This window comes from Poecilia formosa, unplaced genomic scaffold (assembly GCF_000485575.1).
Source record: "Poecilia formosa unplaced genomic scaffold, Poecilia_formosa-5.1.2 Scaffold468, whole genome shotgun sequence".
Taxonomy (NCBI): Eukaryota; Metazoa; Chordata; class Actinopteri; order Cyprinodontiformes; family Poeciliidae; genus Poecilia; species Poecilia formosa.
The window spans coordinates 10,883-26,598 of NW_006800407.1; the positions used below are offsets into that span (position 1 = coordinate 10,883).

At 41.7% G+C, this 15,716-nt stretch overlaps 2 protein-coding genes and 1 long non-coding RNA gene across 5 annotated transcripts in view; 1 reads left to right on the forward strand and 2 right to left on the reverse strand.

The window, feature by feature from the left end:
• Positions 1-713: 713 nt before the first annotated feature.
• LOC107833843 (uncharacterized) lies at positions 714-15,392 on the reverse strand. Its single transcript, XR_001659616.1, has 2 exons — positions 15,325-15,392; positions 714-777 (listed from the first exon to the last, which is right to left on the reverse strand). It is a non-coding gene; the product is annotated as an uncharacterized LOC107833843 (long non-coding RNA).
• LOC103156166 (protein Hikeshi-like) lies at positions 2,861-3,882 on the reverse strand. Its single transcript, XM_016664114.1, has 2 exons — positions 3,703-3,882; positions 2,861-3,579 (listed from the first exon to the last, which is right to left on the reverse strand). Exons 1-2 carry the CDS (start codon positions 3,722-3,724, stop codon positions 3,131-3,133), a joined length of 471 nt encoding a protein of 156 aa, XP_016519600.1. The 5' UTR covers positions 3,725-3,882; the 3' UTR covers positions 2,861-3,130.
• The window catches only part of hectd1 (HECT domain containing 1), a 31,135-nt gene continuing 23,390 nt past the window's right edge, over positions 7,972-15,716 (forward strand). For 2 of the 3 annotated variants that reach the window (XM_007578125.2, XM_007578126.2), the window contains exons 1-10: positions 7,973-8,226; positions 10,866-11,024; positions 11,320-11,469; positions 11,559-11,793; positions 12,847-13,074; positions 13,158-13,439; positions 13,526-13,796; positions 14,694-14,770; positions 14,857-14,955; positions 15,047-15,161. In XM_007578125.2, the coding sequence (XP_007578187.1) occupies positions 11,330-11,469; positions 11,559-11,793; positions 12,847-13,074; positions 13,158-13,439; positions 13,526-13,796; positions 14,694-14,770; positions 14,857-14,955; positions 15,047-15,161 (1,447 nt within the window). In that variant the 5' untranslated portion in view covers positions 7,973-8,226; positions 10,866-11,024; positions 11,320-11,329. Of the gene's footprint in view, positions 8,227-10,865; positions 11,025-11,319; positions 11,470-11,558; positions 11,794-12,846; positions 13,075-13,157; positions 13,440-13,525; positions 13,797-14,693; positions 14,771-14,856; positions 14,956-15,046; positions 15,162-15,716 lie in introns of all 3 variants that reach the window. The other variant, XM_016664108.1, reaches the window with a different exon arrangement.

The window sequence follows — 15,716 nt, forward strand, 5'->3', positions numbered from 1 at the left end:
TGTTCTTTTGTGCACTTTTGTTTGAAGAATTGGACTTTGTTCTGTCTGGAAATGCGTTGCCATGTGAACCAAAGAGCATTCTAAGATTCCGACCCACCCTTAACACTTCTCATGACTCACATCTTTTCCTCTGCAGGAATTCTCAGAAGTGATCCCAGAGCTCTTTGCTAGCAGCCACTTTCAGCCGTACCCTTGGCATCTGTAACTGAACTGTTCTAGAGTGAGAGCTCAGATGTTTCTGGTTGGAGTTCTAGAAAAACTGCCGTTTCATGTTTTCCCCTTTTTGTCTCGTGTCAAGTCAAAGCAAGTATGAAGTGGAGTCCGAAGCAAAGATGTCCAAGTCTGGTGTCCTGAATGCTGTATTTAAATGAAGTTGCAATTTCACTCCAGAGTAAAAAGAAAAAAAAAAATCAAACAACTAAAGTGGATTTACATGTCAGAACAAGGAAGTGGAAATGAAGAACTAAATCTTCAAAATGTTTGTGCTTATAGAGCAGATTCTCATGTTTTATCCTTTTTATTGAACCTTGTTGTTTTATAGTTTCGTTACGTGAGAAAATCAGATTTTGCTTCTATGACTTAATCTGCCCAGATTGATACATTCATTTGAAATATTGTGTTCTACAATAATGAAAGCTATTAGTTTGCAACAATTACTACTATATAGTATATCAAAGTTTAAAGGACCAGTAATATTTAAAACCCACTTTTATGAGCTTTATATCATATTATAATGTTATTCCCTCATCAAAACATACCTGGAGTGTTGCCGTGATTCTTTCATGCATGTTTGAGGGATCCTTTAATCTCCATGCCAACCATTCAGCTAGGTCCAACCAGCAAAAAGGCTGGTTGGACCTAGCTCTGCCTTTGAGGAGCAGCTCCTCCCTGGAGCTGCAGCTTCCAAGCTTCTGCCTCACAGAGCCGCCCCCTTCCTCCCCCAGCACAACAGAGTTCATGTTCTGTTCCAGCCATCACTAACCCAAAACAGAGTCCCAGGCATAATTTGAGGGTGGAGCTCAAAAGGCTTGTGTGAGAAATGTGGCAAACAAACCTGAATGTTGGCCACATTCTGTCAGAGAGAATTTGCCTACGATTCAGTGGTAGGAAATGGTAGGTTTACTTTGGCTGTGAACTTACAAAAAGCCAAGGCAATTTTTAACAAAGTAATAATTTAGAACAATATTAGTAAGCCAGGTTGCTGCGTGATTATCAGAAAGTAATATCCACATAGTTTTCACTCTTGGCTACTGTTTATGAATACCTGCCTGATAAGGCTTAGATACTAAATAACAATAAATCAAAGATTCATTTCAACATTAGTGTTCTCAAACTTATAGAAAAAATACAAAGCATATCTCCAAAATTTAAACGCTTATTAACCAAAATAATTGAAACTTCCAGTTAAAATATTTTAATCAACAAACTCACTAAGCCAATAACACTCAACTAAGCTAAGTAAATAAATGAAAGAATAGTGAAAACCAATAACTGATCAAACAACATAACAGTAAAATATACAAATAAAAAATAAAACAAATAACCAGTAAAAATGATAGAAAGATGTCACAGTTAGTATGTTACTTTGAATGTTGAGATACCAGGTTTGTTTTGTGAAGTTTGGAAATGAGACCAAATTAGTTTTCAGCCAATTAATTTGCACCAGCATGTTTTCACAGGGTATGATATCATATCTGCCATCTCATACGCTGTTATATCTGGTCTCATGTGATTTATGTATTAAGTTGTTTCTTTTTTTACATTTCTCATTTTAATTATTTTTTCAGTCACTTGATGCACCGTGAGGCTGTTTTGTATTTCTTTAACAGACCAAACTCTAACATATCGATGCACTTTATTATTTTTACTGATTTGGAGGGTTTGTGAAGTCTGAACTGCTTTGAAACTCTCTCACTGTGTTGCAGGGTGATCCCTTGGAGCAAAATGGGGAAAACAAACAGACTCTGTCAGTAAGGAATCCATCTAGTTTAGAGCCAAACTCCATGACTCATCCTGAAAGTCAGCCAGTCTGGGTGTGTTCCCACTAAAGGGTTATTCATCATTACACTTCAAACTGGAAACTGTGTTGAAGTATGTATTATGTAACTACAATACCAATAATAATAAAATCGAAACTTCATGTGACCCTTCCTGACCCCACTAAGGGACAAGGGTGTAAAGAAAATGGATGGATGGATGGATGGATGGATGGATGGATGGAAACTTCATGTGCAAAAGACTGACATTACACTGTAATGAACATGAATGAGTCTTTATCAATATTTATGGCTGTTGTCATGAAGGGTCATTCAGTAAATAATGACCAAAGTCCATTAAAAGTCCCAACTTTACATTATTGTGTAAATAATGACACTTTCATGCAAAGTTGGAACTTTTAATGGACTTTTAATGCACCTTTGCATTAAAGCATCAAACTTAAAGGACTGTCAGACATCACCATAGGCTGCCCGGGGCTTTATGTTCTGAATAAAGCTACAGACCACAGACTTGTGAATTTGAATTAATTTTTTTATGTTTAAATGGGCTGTTATCCGTGTTGCTTGTGAGCATCTTCTACCACACTTTATCCTTCCACTTAGCTTTCTGTTAAGCTGCTTGGATACAGCACCCTGAACATCCAGTTTTCTTCAGCAATATCATTTTGTGGCTTAGACAGTGACAGTCTACTAGACAACTACCATCTCAGCAAATTTCAAATTTAAAAATTGGAATTTTCAAATGTTGAAATGTAAAAAAAATTTAAAAAAATCCCCATTGCTGTCAGCTATAACATTACTTTAGCTATGAGGAGGTCAGTAAGGGCACACTTCCCTCTCATAGGATGAACTGAATACATAGTGAGTTTTAGGGCAGATCGGGTTTTATTTAGGAATCACTTGGGTTGGTCAATCAGTGGAGTGAATGTGAACAAGTTAATGATGACAGGATGAAAGGTGTTCAGACAGAGTCAGGCACTCCGAGTTTCCACTGGCTTCCATCCACAGACTGACAGTCACAGAGAGTCTGACATCTCCACTGTGGGACACGAAGCGTGTCCGGTCTGACGGCAGAAGACTGTTCCCACATAGGCACTGTGGCTTAGTGTTGCACCGGGTTCTGGTTTGTTAGTTCAGTTTTTCCAGAAGTTCGGGTTCTGCGCCATCCTCCTCTGGAAGTTCTCATACCATTTGAGGATGCAGCTGGAGGGGATGAAGGTCTCCGTGGGGTTCGGCGTCATCTGCGCCTGGGACAGAGCGAACGAGGAGGCGAAGTTGTAGAGGCTGTCCAGCATTTTCTGGGTGAACTGCATGAACGTGTCCACAGTGGACACCGCGGCGCTGGACACTGGGATCTGCTGAGCCAGCTGATCCAGAGCTTCAACGGACACGCCGACCTGGGCCACGGACGGCGACACGGAGGCCATCAAGCCGAAAGGGTGCGCCCCGCCCTCCCCAGCCTTCAGGCCAGAGATCTTGAAGATCGCGCTGGGCTTGTCGTTGGTGATGAAGCCGAGCAACTGCCACACAGGAGCGCCACTGCCCGGGTCCGGGAAGGAGAAGTATACGGCTCCTCCCATTCCTGCGGGGAAAGGCACGGTCCCCAGCATGAACACTACCACGTGGTTCACATTCTCAAAATCCGCCAAATTAAAGACGAATTTATCAGAGGCGACCTGTACCGCGTCAGTCTGGACCAACCTACCGGCCACCAAACACCCGAACATCTCTGCGGACAGCTATCAACCCGGTTAGCTTAGCCTAGCCAGTTGCTACTGAATACAAACAGAACGTGAGAAACGTCTTCTTCTTCTACACTCATCAGACAGAAGAGAAAAAGCACCGGGAAGGAAATTGCTGCCCCCTTGTGTCTATTTATACAAATCCCTATTAAAACGACTTTTTGGGAAGCAAAAAATGAGCGCGTGATGAACTATTTAAAAAAATAATAATTTATATATTTCGCATAATATTGCGACGACGTATTAGGCCCGTTGTAGATAGAAGAAGGAGGAGCAAATTTCGATCAAAAACACTGAGATTAATGTAAGAAACGAAAGGAAATTCCAGAAAAGGAATTTTGAAAAGTTGAAATTTTGTTAGAGGAAAAACTCAGAAATTTTTAGATTATCAGAAATTTTCTAGAAAAAGCTTGGATATTTCTGAGTTTGAAATATCAAAAAAATTGCCAGAAAAAAACTCAGAGATTAATCTGAGTTTTGCGTAAATAATTTACTTTTTTCTAGTAAACTTGAGCATGCAGTTCTAATCAGAAGTCTATACACTCAATGATAATGCTGCATGATTTTAGGTTTTCGGTGATTTATTTGTGCTTTACTTTTTTAGGGGTGCACTGATAATAGAAAACAACAATAATTTATAAACTTAAATGTATATTCTCTGAATACTGTAATTTCTCTGATGCACAAATGTTGAAATTTATGCACACACCTCCACTCTTAAGAGAAACGCCACTTGGCAGCCTGCAGAGAAAACTCTTGCTTTCTTTTGCTTTTTGTCATCAAAGGTTCCTGCATAATTCTGGCTATTTGACTTATCAGAAATTCTACATTACGTTGTTTTCCTGGTGCAGATAATCTTTTGAATCTTGTTCTCATGATTGTAACTACAGATTGATCAGTAAACTAGAACAGCAGGATCTCTCACAAGAACTTTAGATTGGTCACTTCCAGAATGTTTGCTATAGATACCCATGTCTTGCATGTTATCATCTCAGGGAACTGGACAGAAAAAAAAATACATTTAAATCTCAGATGTCACCAATTTATGTTCTCCTTATCATTTCAGGACTTCAGTACAGGTGGGAAAACCGGTCGTCACTGGTTTGACCCCTAGCAACCTTGGTAAATAGAAAGATACCTGCAGAAATATTTATTTTGAAGAAATTTATCCAACCTATACAAAGATAGGTTGAATAAATGTTTTACTTCTTTAGTTATGATTCATAGGAAGCATGCATTACATGTACATGTCACCCTCATGCACCATCAGTACCTTTTACCACACTTCTTCCTTCCAATCAATATTCTAAATGACTGAGATAGTTTGGACATATTCATAGGAGAGAGATGCTGAGGCTGAACCTGCCAAGAGGAAAGCCTTTAAGTATTTTCTATGTGTTGCTTTTTCTTATTCGTTATGATTTTTGAGCCAGGCCATAACAAATTTTACAGGTCACATATGTGAAATAGGAACCTATTTTCCCAAGAGAAGCACAGGGCAATATGCACCAAATGATGCACCCCCACAGAGTGGTCATATGCTGGACACTTAGGTAGGTCCACAGCGAAGCACAGGATCAGTACGGGTTCAGCCCAGAGCCCAGTTACCATGGCAGCCAGTTACCCACCGTCCTCTGGAAGGAAGATTTCCCACCACCAGTTTACCCCATACAACAGCTCAACACCCCCAACCAACCAACATTGATATTAACTTTAAGCTGTATTTGTTGTTGTTGTTGCCAAAAACCCTAATTTAAACCTAGTGGAGAACGCTATGAATGCTGCTGACGAAAGCTATGAGCTCCGGGAGGGAGGAGGAGGGGAGAGAGGCTCCAGCAGCACACAGCACGAACAGTTCAGAAACAATTCGGAATGAGAAAAAAGCTAATTATAAACAGATTAACTCTTAACTCTTTTAGACTGCCTATTGCTAGCAGATCTTCTGACTCAAAGTGCAGCCTTTCTGAATGAGGCCTTATTGCAGCCGTACCAGTTTACTTTACTTGGACCTAAAGAGGAATGATCTGGAGTCAGTGCACAGCTTCAGTTATTACAACTAAAACCAGCGATCAGGAACCAAAACCTGGGAGTAATGATGAACTCTGAACTGAACCTTCAGAGCCACATGAAGACAGTTACAAAGTCGGCCTTCCATCATCTGCAGAAGACTAATGTCTCAGCGAGATCTAGAGAAACTCATCCATGAGTTTATCTTTAGTCACTTTGATTACTGCAACAGTCTCTTTACAGGTCTGACTAACAAATCAATCAGACAGCTGCAGCTGATCCAGAACGCTCATGTTCTCACAAAGACTAGGAAGATAGAGCTCATCGCACCAGTTCCAAAGTTACTACACTGGCTCCTTGTAGCTCAAAGAATAAACTTTAAGAAAGATATTACATCACTCAACGGCTTATCACCAGAAAACATTAAAGATCTGCAGTTGTTGTATCAACATTCCAGACTTCTCAGGTCTTCTGGTTCTGGTTCTGCTCTGGATTCAGAACCAGAACCAAACGAGGCGAAGCAGGATTCAGCTTCTATGCACCATAAATCTGGAGCAAACTTCCAGAAAACTGTAAAACTGCTGAAACACCTTTAAATCTAGACTAAAACCTCACCCATATAGTTGCTATTGAAGCATAATCAATTAAGAACTTAACAATGGCACTTGACTTAATGTAATGTTTTGATTGTTGATTCTATATTGCATGACGTGTTTTTTTATGATGTAAAGCACTTTGAAATGCCTTGTTGCTGAAATGTGCTATACAAATGAAATTTGTTTGATTGATTTTTAATGGATAAAAATTAAAGATTCAAACAATGACATGTTAATGTTGAGTACTTATGCTCAAATTTGCATAGACAGCTCATATGTTACAGAAATCTAAGATTTTAAATTTATTAAGTCTATTTCTTTGAATGTAAAATCAATATACTCAAGTAAAAGAAGAAATATTACTCAAAAGAAAAAATAATACAGTTCAGTAAAACTACTCTTAAAAGTAATTTTTCCCCCAGAAAATTACTCAAGTAAACGTAACCAGTACAATCCACTTTTGAACATAGATATAAACAATATCAGCAGCCTACTCTTGTTAACAAGCTTTAGGTGACTTCTTGGTAATTATTTAGCTAACATTACCAGCACCTAAAAACATTACTTAACTCATTTGGTTAGTTTTGGGGGGAAAAACGTATTTGCCTTTGTTGGTTTGCTGCCATGACTCTAACACATTCCAGCGTGCCGCAACTTTACGTCGCTGCCGCACAGGTAAAACACACCCGCACGAGAATTTTAGAACTCATGTTGAGTTTAAAGGCGGCTCGGAAAAACACGTTACGACATGTTAACAATTGATTAAGCAATTGTAACGACTGAAAAAAGTGAAGGATAGGAATAACAGAAAGTTGGTCACTCTAAGGTAAAAATCAAATAGCTTCCAGTCCGGGGGGGCGTGTCATGGCTGACTCTGTGGGTGGGCAATGCCCCCCAATGCTACAGGGCCTGCTTAGAAAGTGGATGTTGTCATGAAACCATCCATCCATTTTCTGTACACCCTTGTCACTTACTGGGGTTGGGAGAGTTGATGGTGCCTATCTCCAGCTAACGTTCTGGGTGAGTCTGGACTGGCAACCTGTCCAGGGTTGCCAGTCTGTTGCAGGGCAATACAGAGAGACAAACAACCATGCACACACACACACACACACACAACTTGACAGTCATGTTTTTGGACTGTGGGAGGAAGCTGGAGTACCTGGAGAAAACTCACACATGCACAGGGAGAACATGCAAACTCCATGCAGAAAGACCCCAGGCTGGGAATTGATCCCCAAACCTTCTTGCTGCAAGGCAACAGTGCTACCAACTGCACCACTGTGCAGCCTCTCATGACACCAGTAAACGTCATTATCTGTTTCCATTACTCATGAAACCAGTAATAGAAAATAAGATTATTGTTTTAAAATACAAATCCAACTATGTTTTATGTTTTTATGATCTAAAGCATATGGTTTAAATTTTGTCGTTTTGTGTTTTAAAATCAGTAGGAAACAAACAAAGCATGCCACATCGTTCCCGTTATTAACAATATAACTTGAGATACAGTGGCCAAGGTCATAACTTTAGTAGAATTGGTTTGATAGGCGACATTTAAAAATTGTATTTCCGAGCTCTGCCGTGGCACAGAACGCTGAAATTTGATATTTCCGAGCTCTACCGTGACACTGAACACCACAGACTTAACTCGGCTATTGCGTTCAGTCGGGTCAGCTAAGCGCACCCCGTCACTCTGTTTTGTGACCCGCTTGAGTAGGAATGGGAGCTTCTTGATTTCACCCCTGACATCGGTGATTATAACGGATCCGAACGTCATTATCTGTGTGGAATAGCTTGATATTCACAAAGCTGGGTGTCGCTTCTTTTGACGAAGAAAAACTTCGCCCCGAAGCTGATAAGGAGCTTGGGCCCGTGTCGCTTATGGTGAGTGCCCGCTGCTGCGGTGCGGCCTCAGAGCTCTCCTGGAACTCGAGACCCGCGGCTTGCAAGTGGAATGTTAGGCCGCGGGGTGTTGCTGACCTATTTGAGTAGGTCAATTTCTCGCCATTATAGTTTAATGGCGAGAAACTCACACATGCTTACGTCTTTCTGTGGCCAATAATTATCGGGATTGATGTTGGACAGATGTAATATTGAAAGCCGTAATTGACATACCGTGATACAGATTAGCAGCGTTATGCTACTGAATGCTAACCTGATAACACTGGCTAACATGTAACTGTACTGAAAGCTCTGGAGTTAGTTTACGAAATGCCTTTGGGAGGCCTGTTTATTTCAACAATGTATCAAATGGGATTTGTTAACAATTAATTTATGCCTAACGCTAACTTTTGGATATGTCCTAAAAAAATAATCAGGGTAATTATGCTCCGTTAGCTTTGTCAAATATGGCTGCGCCTCCCTGTTAAAATGCGCATAAAGTGACTATGTTCGTCTTTTTAACACTTGGTAAGTTCGAAGTTACTCTCGAAATCGTAGATGAAGCTACGTAATGTACACATAAAGTATTTTTAGGTGAATTGGTTGGCAAATACTTAAGTTTATCTGGCTTGATACTTACTACTCTTAGTAGCTGTGTGTCATAGTGCTAGCAGTGTAGTGCTTCGTTTTTAGCAGAAATAATACAGTTGGGAAGATCACGCTGCCGTGGAAATCTTTTCCAATTTACAATCATAATATCTAAAATCAACTTTCGTCTTTGTATTCAGTTAGATAATTGATCTTGTTTATATGGTAACTAAGCTAATATCAAGACAAATGTGTTCAGTTTTCTCTCCAGGTGTCCATGTGCAATGCAGTTAGGTTCAACCACAAGACAATTGGGTATATTTAATGATGGATTGCAGTAGATCACATAATACCATCTAGTAAACAGTTGTCTCTGTAAAGAAACCAACAGATCGCCTCAAGTCGTTGTTTAATGCAATCATGCTTCCTGAGAAAACACAGGAAGACAGGGAGAGCAGCAGGTCAAAGCCTCCAGCAGAGTGAGGAGCCGCCTGATTGGTGAAACACAGACATACACAGAGGTGCTGGGTTTGCCATGCTTTCTATGAAAATAAACAATAGAGAGAAAGTATAGATTTAATAGCAATATTTACAGTGAGCACTCTGAGTTGGTGGAGTAGGCATAGCAGGCTGTGAAAAGTCTGATTAATTTGTCCTCTATTTGCAAATGAATCAGAAATACTGAGATGGTTCAGGAAAAACTACACCTCTGCAACTATGAGCTATGTAAAAAAGGAAAGTTTTAATCTCAGTCTCAGGGCTAAGCAGAGGTTTAAAGAGAATCGACAAAAGCAAATGAGGTGGATTAGCAGAGCTTGACAACAACCGATGGTGTCATCTAGGATATGTTACTGTGGAATATATCTGCTGCCTGGACATTAAGCTGTGTTTGCGCATCATGGCTGTCATAAAATTGTTATACAGTAAACAGTCTTCAGTCAGAGGCCTCTTCACATTTATTGCAAGACTGACTGCTACCGGAGAAACTTCCAGAACTTAGCTGCATTGCACCATACTTTAAGGAGCATAAATGATATAAGTTACGACATTTCATTGATATGTGGGATAAATAAACCATTACCAAATTTAATTGAAAATTTAACAAGGTGTCTGGCACACAACGAGCTAACAGAACAAAATGCTCTCATTTTCTGTTAGGTTTAGAGTGGATGCTAAGGAAGAGAAGCTAAAATCAGAGAAATGTGGTCTCAGGTTTTGTTTTTGTTTTTGCTATAACTTTGGATTTACTGATGTTGTTTTGCTGCTTTCAGTTTGCCTTGAAGCTGAACTCGGATCTCTGAATAGTCACACAGCCAAGCTGAGCACGCTCTAGTTGCAAATTAAAAACACACTCATTGTCACAAGCGAAGGGGAAGCACTCTGCAGCTGTTGCAACATGGTAGCCATATTGAAGTGGGACCTCTGGTGGTCCAGGGTCCTCTGACTTGGAACTTTCCAGATTTCCCATGCAAGATGGGATTCTTGGTAGAGACGACCAGCCTGGAGCTCGGAAATTCTGACTGGGAATATTTTTTGGCCAGTCACACAAATAAACATTTTTAAAATCCTCCTACCACTTCACATTGCCCAGTCAGCACATTCGATCACTAAAGCCATTGTTTATATACTCCCTAGTTACTGGTTCCTAGCTGGCTTCTCTTCCTGGCATGGCCTAATGTGTCCAGTCACTGGAGAAACAAACTGTTGCATTCTACTTAGTCGATTTCTGCACCTTTTTGCTGGGGTTGTGAAGAAACGCATAACATAAGGTTATAGTGTTGTTTAAAGTAAAAAGATGCTCTTTAAATTAGGGATGCACAGTATATTGGTATCAGTCTGATTAATAAATAAAAAACGGGACAGATATTAACAACTCGTGTCAAAAGGCAAAGGAAATGTAAACATAGTTCTCAACCCATATTTTCATGTTGGTGCATTTCTTCTTTAAATTAATAAATTACAAATATGTCAGCATAAACGTGCTTGAAATCTGAAGAAAAACGTTTAGAAAATGATGTTCATCAAGCCTCTTAACTTCTTGCTGCTGTTTGCAGAGATCCTGTTCCATAAAGCTCATTTAGACGAAGGAAGCAGCTACACACACATGTTCCAGTCTCCTTCCATTGAGTTGATTGAATGAGTAACAAGCAGCCTCACACCTGAGAGCTGTGATTGGGCACTGAGCCGGACAGGGCAGCCAACAGGGGAGTCAGGTGAGACCTCAGATTTGTTTTTTGTTTTTTTTTTATACATTTATTTATTTATTTATTTATTTTGTTTGGAAGACAATGGTTGAAGGAACTAACATCAAAATGAATCTGATTTCTCTAAAACTTCTATTTCTAGTTTCAGGACACATCTATGGCTAAAAAAAAGGAACCCAATTCATTTAGAGTTCTGCATTAAGACATTTTGTTGATTTCTGTTTTAAAGTCAATCATCATACCACCAAAAATGACCCGACCTACTTTTTCATATAGAGGAGATTGTGTGTTGCTCTTTCTTCAGGCTAGCCATCATGGCAGATGTGGACCCAGACACTTTGCTGGAGTGGCTGCAGATGGGTCAGGGCGATGAGCGGGACATGCAGCTCATCGCCCTGGAACAGCTGTGCATGCTGCTGCTGATGTCGGACAACGTGGACCGCTGCTTTGAGACGTAAGGCGTTAAAACCCAGACATTTGCATTCCATCACATGTGTGTGAGCTGGTGGCTCAGAGCGTCCCCTCTGCCTTTCCGTCCGTTAGATGTCCTCCTCGGACGTTCCTACCAGCACTCTGTAAGATCTTCCTGGACGAGAGCGCGCCAGACAACGTGCTGGAGGTGACGGCCCGCGCCATCACCTACTACCTGGACGTGTCGGCAGAGTGCACCCGAAGGATTGTGGGCGTGGACGGAGCCATCAAGGCTCTGTGTAACCGCCTGGTGGTGGTGGAACTCAACAACAGGACCAGCAGAGACCTGGCGGAGCAGTGTGTGAAGGTAGAACGCCACAGAGGGCTGGGTGACAATAGACGTGATCAACATCAGTCTGCTAGAATATTCAATATATAGAATATTTATGAACTCTGACCCAGAACTGAACAGCATTCTGGGAGACATGGACAGAGAAAAGGTTTTAGCTGCTCAACTTCTTATGGCTAGCTAAGCAAGACTGGTGGCATCAACTAACTCACTCATTCTTTGGTTACCTAGCAACAACCTGTTGGGTACATTGCGCTACCTTATTTTTAGGCAGTCTCACAACTGCCTAAAAATAAAAACCAACGGCGTGGAGAGAAAACTTGAAATGCCACCAGTGTGGCTGTATTTCAGATATTTGAAATGAAAAATGAATCATTATTTATCGATATCGACTGATATGAAACACTTCTACTGTGATACGTTTTTCAGCCTACTTCTAAGATTAGCGATTAGCTAGTGTACTGGAGTGATGAATTGTGAGGACATTTTTTCAAAAGTGACTGTTCAATAGACACTAGACACTGTCGAAGTACAGTCTGTACAGTTCTTTGACATTTTGTGTCAAAGTGCACTCCAGTTATAGTCGGTGAGATTTTATCTGGAGAAGTAAGAATGCACATCCTTAAAAAGTCTTAAGTTCACATATTTAAAATTAGGGCCTTAAAATGTCTTACATGAAAAAAAAATATCCAGTACATTTTACAAGCAGTGTGTCAACCTCCATGTTTAAACCACATGGTGCAAAAATGCACTTAAAACATTTCTGGAAACCTTTACAGAGATGCAGAAGTGCAGCAAAGACCTAAATCTGTTCCACTAAGGTCACATCAAAAACTAGTTGGTTAATACAAGTTCAATTTTACAACAGGAACTGTATAGTACTAATGGGTGTTATAAGACTGAGGAAGTGGTCCCTTCCTCTGTGGAATGCAACCCACTCTGGGTGGAATCATGGAGAACATTTAAGTTAAAAAATGTCTAATTGAGGGTTTCCATTCTTCAGTTGTGAGAAATTGTTTCCTGACAAACTGTTTGACGTCCATGTCTTTGAACCCATGTGCCTGTGTGCAGGTGTTGGAGTTGATCTGTACCAGAGAGTCTGGTGCTGTCTTTGAGGCTGGTGGTCTGAACTGCGTTCTCAGCTTCATCAGAGACAGCGGCCACCTGGTCCACAAGGACACCCTCCACTCCGCCATGGCCGTGGTGTCCCGCCTGTGCAGCAAGATGGAGCCTCAAGACTCCTCTCTGGAGACTTGCGTTGAGTCCTTGTCCAGCCTCCTCAAACACGAGGACCACCAGGTCACTACACGGCAGGCGGTTGTTAATGAAACCTTGAGGTAAGGTTTTGGATGGTATAATCTTGAACTTGGTGTTTCCTGCAGGTTTCAGATGGAGCTCTGCGCTGCTTCGCCTCGCTGGCTGATCGGTTCACTCGAAGAGGAGTGGACCCGGCTCCTTTAGCTAAACACGGCCTGACGGAGGAGCTGCTGTCCCGCATGGCGGCCGCCGGTGGCACCGTGTCGGGCTCTTCCTCATCCTGTAAACCGGGTCGGCCTTCCACAGGCGCGACCCCCTCCGCCGCTGACTCCAAACTGAGCAACCAGGTGTCGACCATCGTCAGCCTCCTATCCACACTGTGTAGGGGCTCTCCACTGGTCACACATGTAGGTCCACACCATTTCTCTCATGCTTGTATAGAGGAGGAGAACAGGTTTGTGTGTGCTCATGCTAACCTCCATCCCGTGTTCAGGACTTGTTGCGGTCGGCTCTGCCTGACTCAATGGAGTCTGCGCTGGGAGGAGATGAGAGGTGTGTGCTCGATACCATGCGGCTGGTGGACCTCCTGCTGGTGCTCCTGTTTGAAGGAAGGAAGGCGTTGCCAAAGTCCACAGCAGGATCAGCAGGCCGGATCCCGGGACTGCGACGTCTGGACAGCTCTGGAGAGCGATCCCACCGACAGCTCATTGACTGTATCCGCAGCAAGGACACCGACGCTCTGATCGATGCCATCGATACGGGAGGTGAGCCTGCTTTCATGTTGTTCATTATCCAGGTTGGTTACCAGGCTACTAACCAATCACCAACATTCTGGCATTAAAGCTGTACTTTTTAACTGTTGTAAAAATGTTTTGTTTTTTTTGTTTGTTTGTTTTTTTCCACATTTGCTAAAACTGTCACTATGTTGTTACAGTATAACATGAGACAGCTAATCTGTGAAAAGACAGAGCTCCTCCACCTCCTGCTAGTGCTTCTACTGCCATCTGCAGAAATACACCGCTTGGTCAGAAATAACTAATCAGAGCCAGGAGGAGGGTCTCAGCGGTGACAATCAAGTTCGTAGACACGCTGCCATTTTGCTGTAGTTGTGGAAATAGTGGAGAAGCAACTTAACTGTTACAGGAACACAGTTGATCTGCCATCTTTGGTGGTCATGCTAACTAGCTTTAGCGTTCCTGGCAGGCTCTGTTGTGGTGAACCAGCGCAACACAGAGCAAGGGGGAGGGAACGAGCAGCAGGTACACGAGGTTGATTGACAGCACTGAAACCCTCCTCCCGTCTCTGATTGGTTGTGTCTGGGTGAGTGTATTTCTACAGATGGCAGTAAGACCACAAGGAGAAGGCAGAGGAGTTTATATTTTCTATTTTGCTTAATATTAACAGCAAAATGTGTTTCTTATGTACAGTTTTGGTTTAATTAGTGGTCTGTTTTCTTTCAGCAAATGGCCTTTTTTAGAGCTTTTCTTTAAATAATTGAACTAAATTAGTTGACGTTATTTCAACAATCGACTAAATAAAGAAGTGTCAGAGAATATAGAAATGTAAAGCTCTACAAAAAATGGCTTTACCTTTTTTTAAAGACCTGTGGACTTGGTTCTGCAGCCAAGTTTGACCAGTTATAATGAAATGTGCTCTCTCAGCTTTTGAGGTCAACTTCATGGACGATGTTGGACAGACGCTGCTCAACTGGGCTTCAGCTTTCGGCACACAGGAAATGGTAAAGAAACACAAACACAAGCTAAAGTTTTCCATCAGACATGGTTTTTGCAAACATGCTGAGCAGCTCTGTGCTTGTCGTTCCAGGTGGAGTTTTTATGTGAGAGGGGTGCAGATGTCAACAGAGGTCAAAGGTCATCCTCGTTACACTATGCTGCATGCTTCGGGCGGCCACAGGTAGCCAAGGTAAACAGAGGCACAGTGAAAAGAAACCATGTCAGTGAAACTGAAGTGTGGAGGCGTGTCAGTGTGATCCTGTGGGTTTGTCTCATGTCAGACTTTGCTGCGTCACGGAGCCAACCCAGACCTGAGGGATGAGGATGGAAAGACCCCCCTGGACAAAGCCAGAGAGAGGGGACACAGTGAAGTGGTGGCTATACTGCAGTCACCTGGTAAGTTCAACCCATAAACCAGCTTTTAGATGAAATATTGAAGTGGTGCTCAGCAGCAGCGTCTGTAAAGGGACAGTATTACGTAAAATTGATCCTTTTGAGATGTTCATAATGTTACAATGTAATTTCCTCATCAAACTCATACCTGGAGTGTTCCCATGACTCTTTCATGGATGTTTGAGAAATCCTTTAATCTCCATGGCAACCATTCAGCTGTGCAAAACGCCTGGGTGGACCTAGCTCCGCCTTTGAGGCATAGCTCCTCCTCAGAACTGCAGTTTCCAAGTTTCTGCCTCACTGAGCAGCTGCTAATAGTAATTAGCAGCTCTGCTGAGCTACTTCTCAGAGCATAGCTGGTAAAGCATTGTCAGTTTTCTTTTAAGTCATATTTGATATAAACAGCATTTTTCTAACAACTGAAGGTAACACATAGACTTCATAGTGCTATAAAATGGCACAATGTGCCTGGAAACTACATAATACTGCCCCTTGAAAAACTTTAATATGTGTATGATTGAAGTAGATCATTTTCTGAGAAACATAACAAACTGGGAC

Bases quoted from the DNA above. Each gene is read 5' to 3' on its own strand.
- LOC103156166 (XM_016664114.1), bottom strand. From the start codon at position 3,724: ATGTTCGGGTGTTTGGTGGCCG. The intron at 3,580-3,702 runs GTAGGTTGGTCC...CTTTCCCCGCAG, and splicing joins GTTCGGGTGTTTGGTGGCCG to GAATGGGAGGAGCCGTATAC.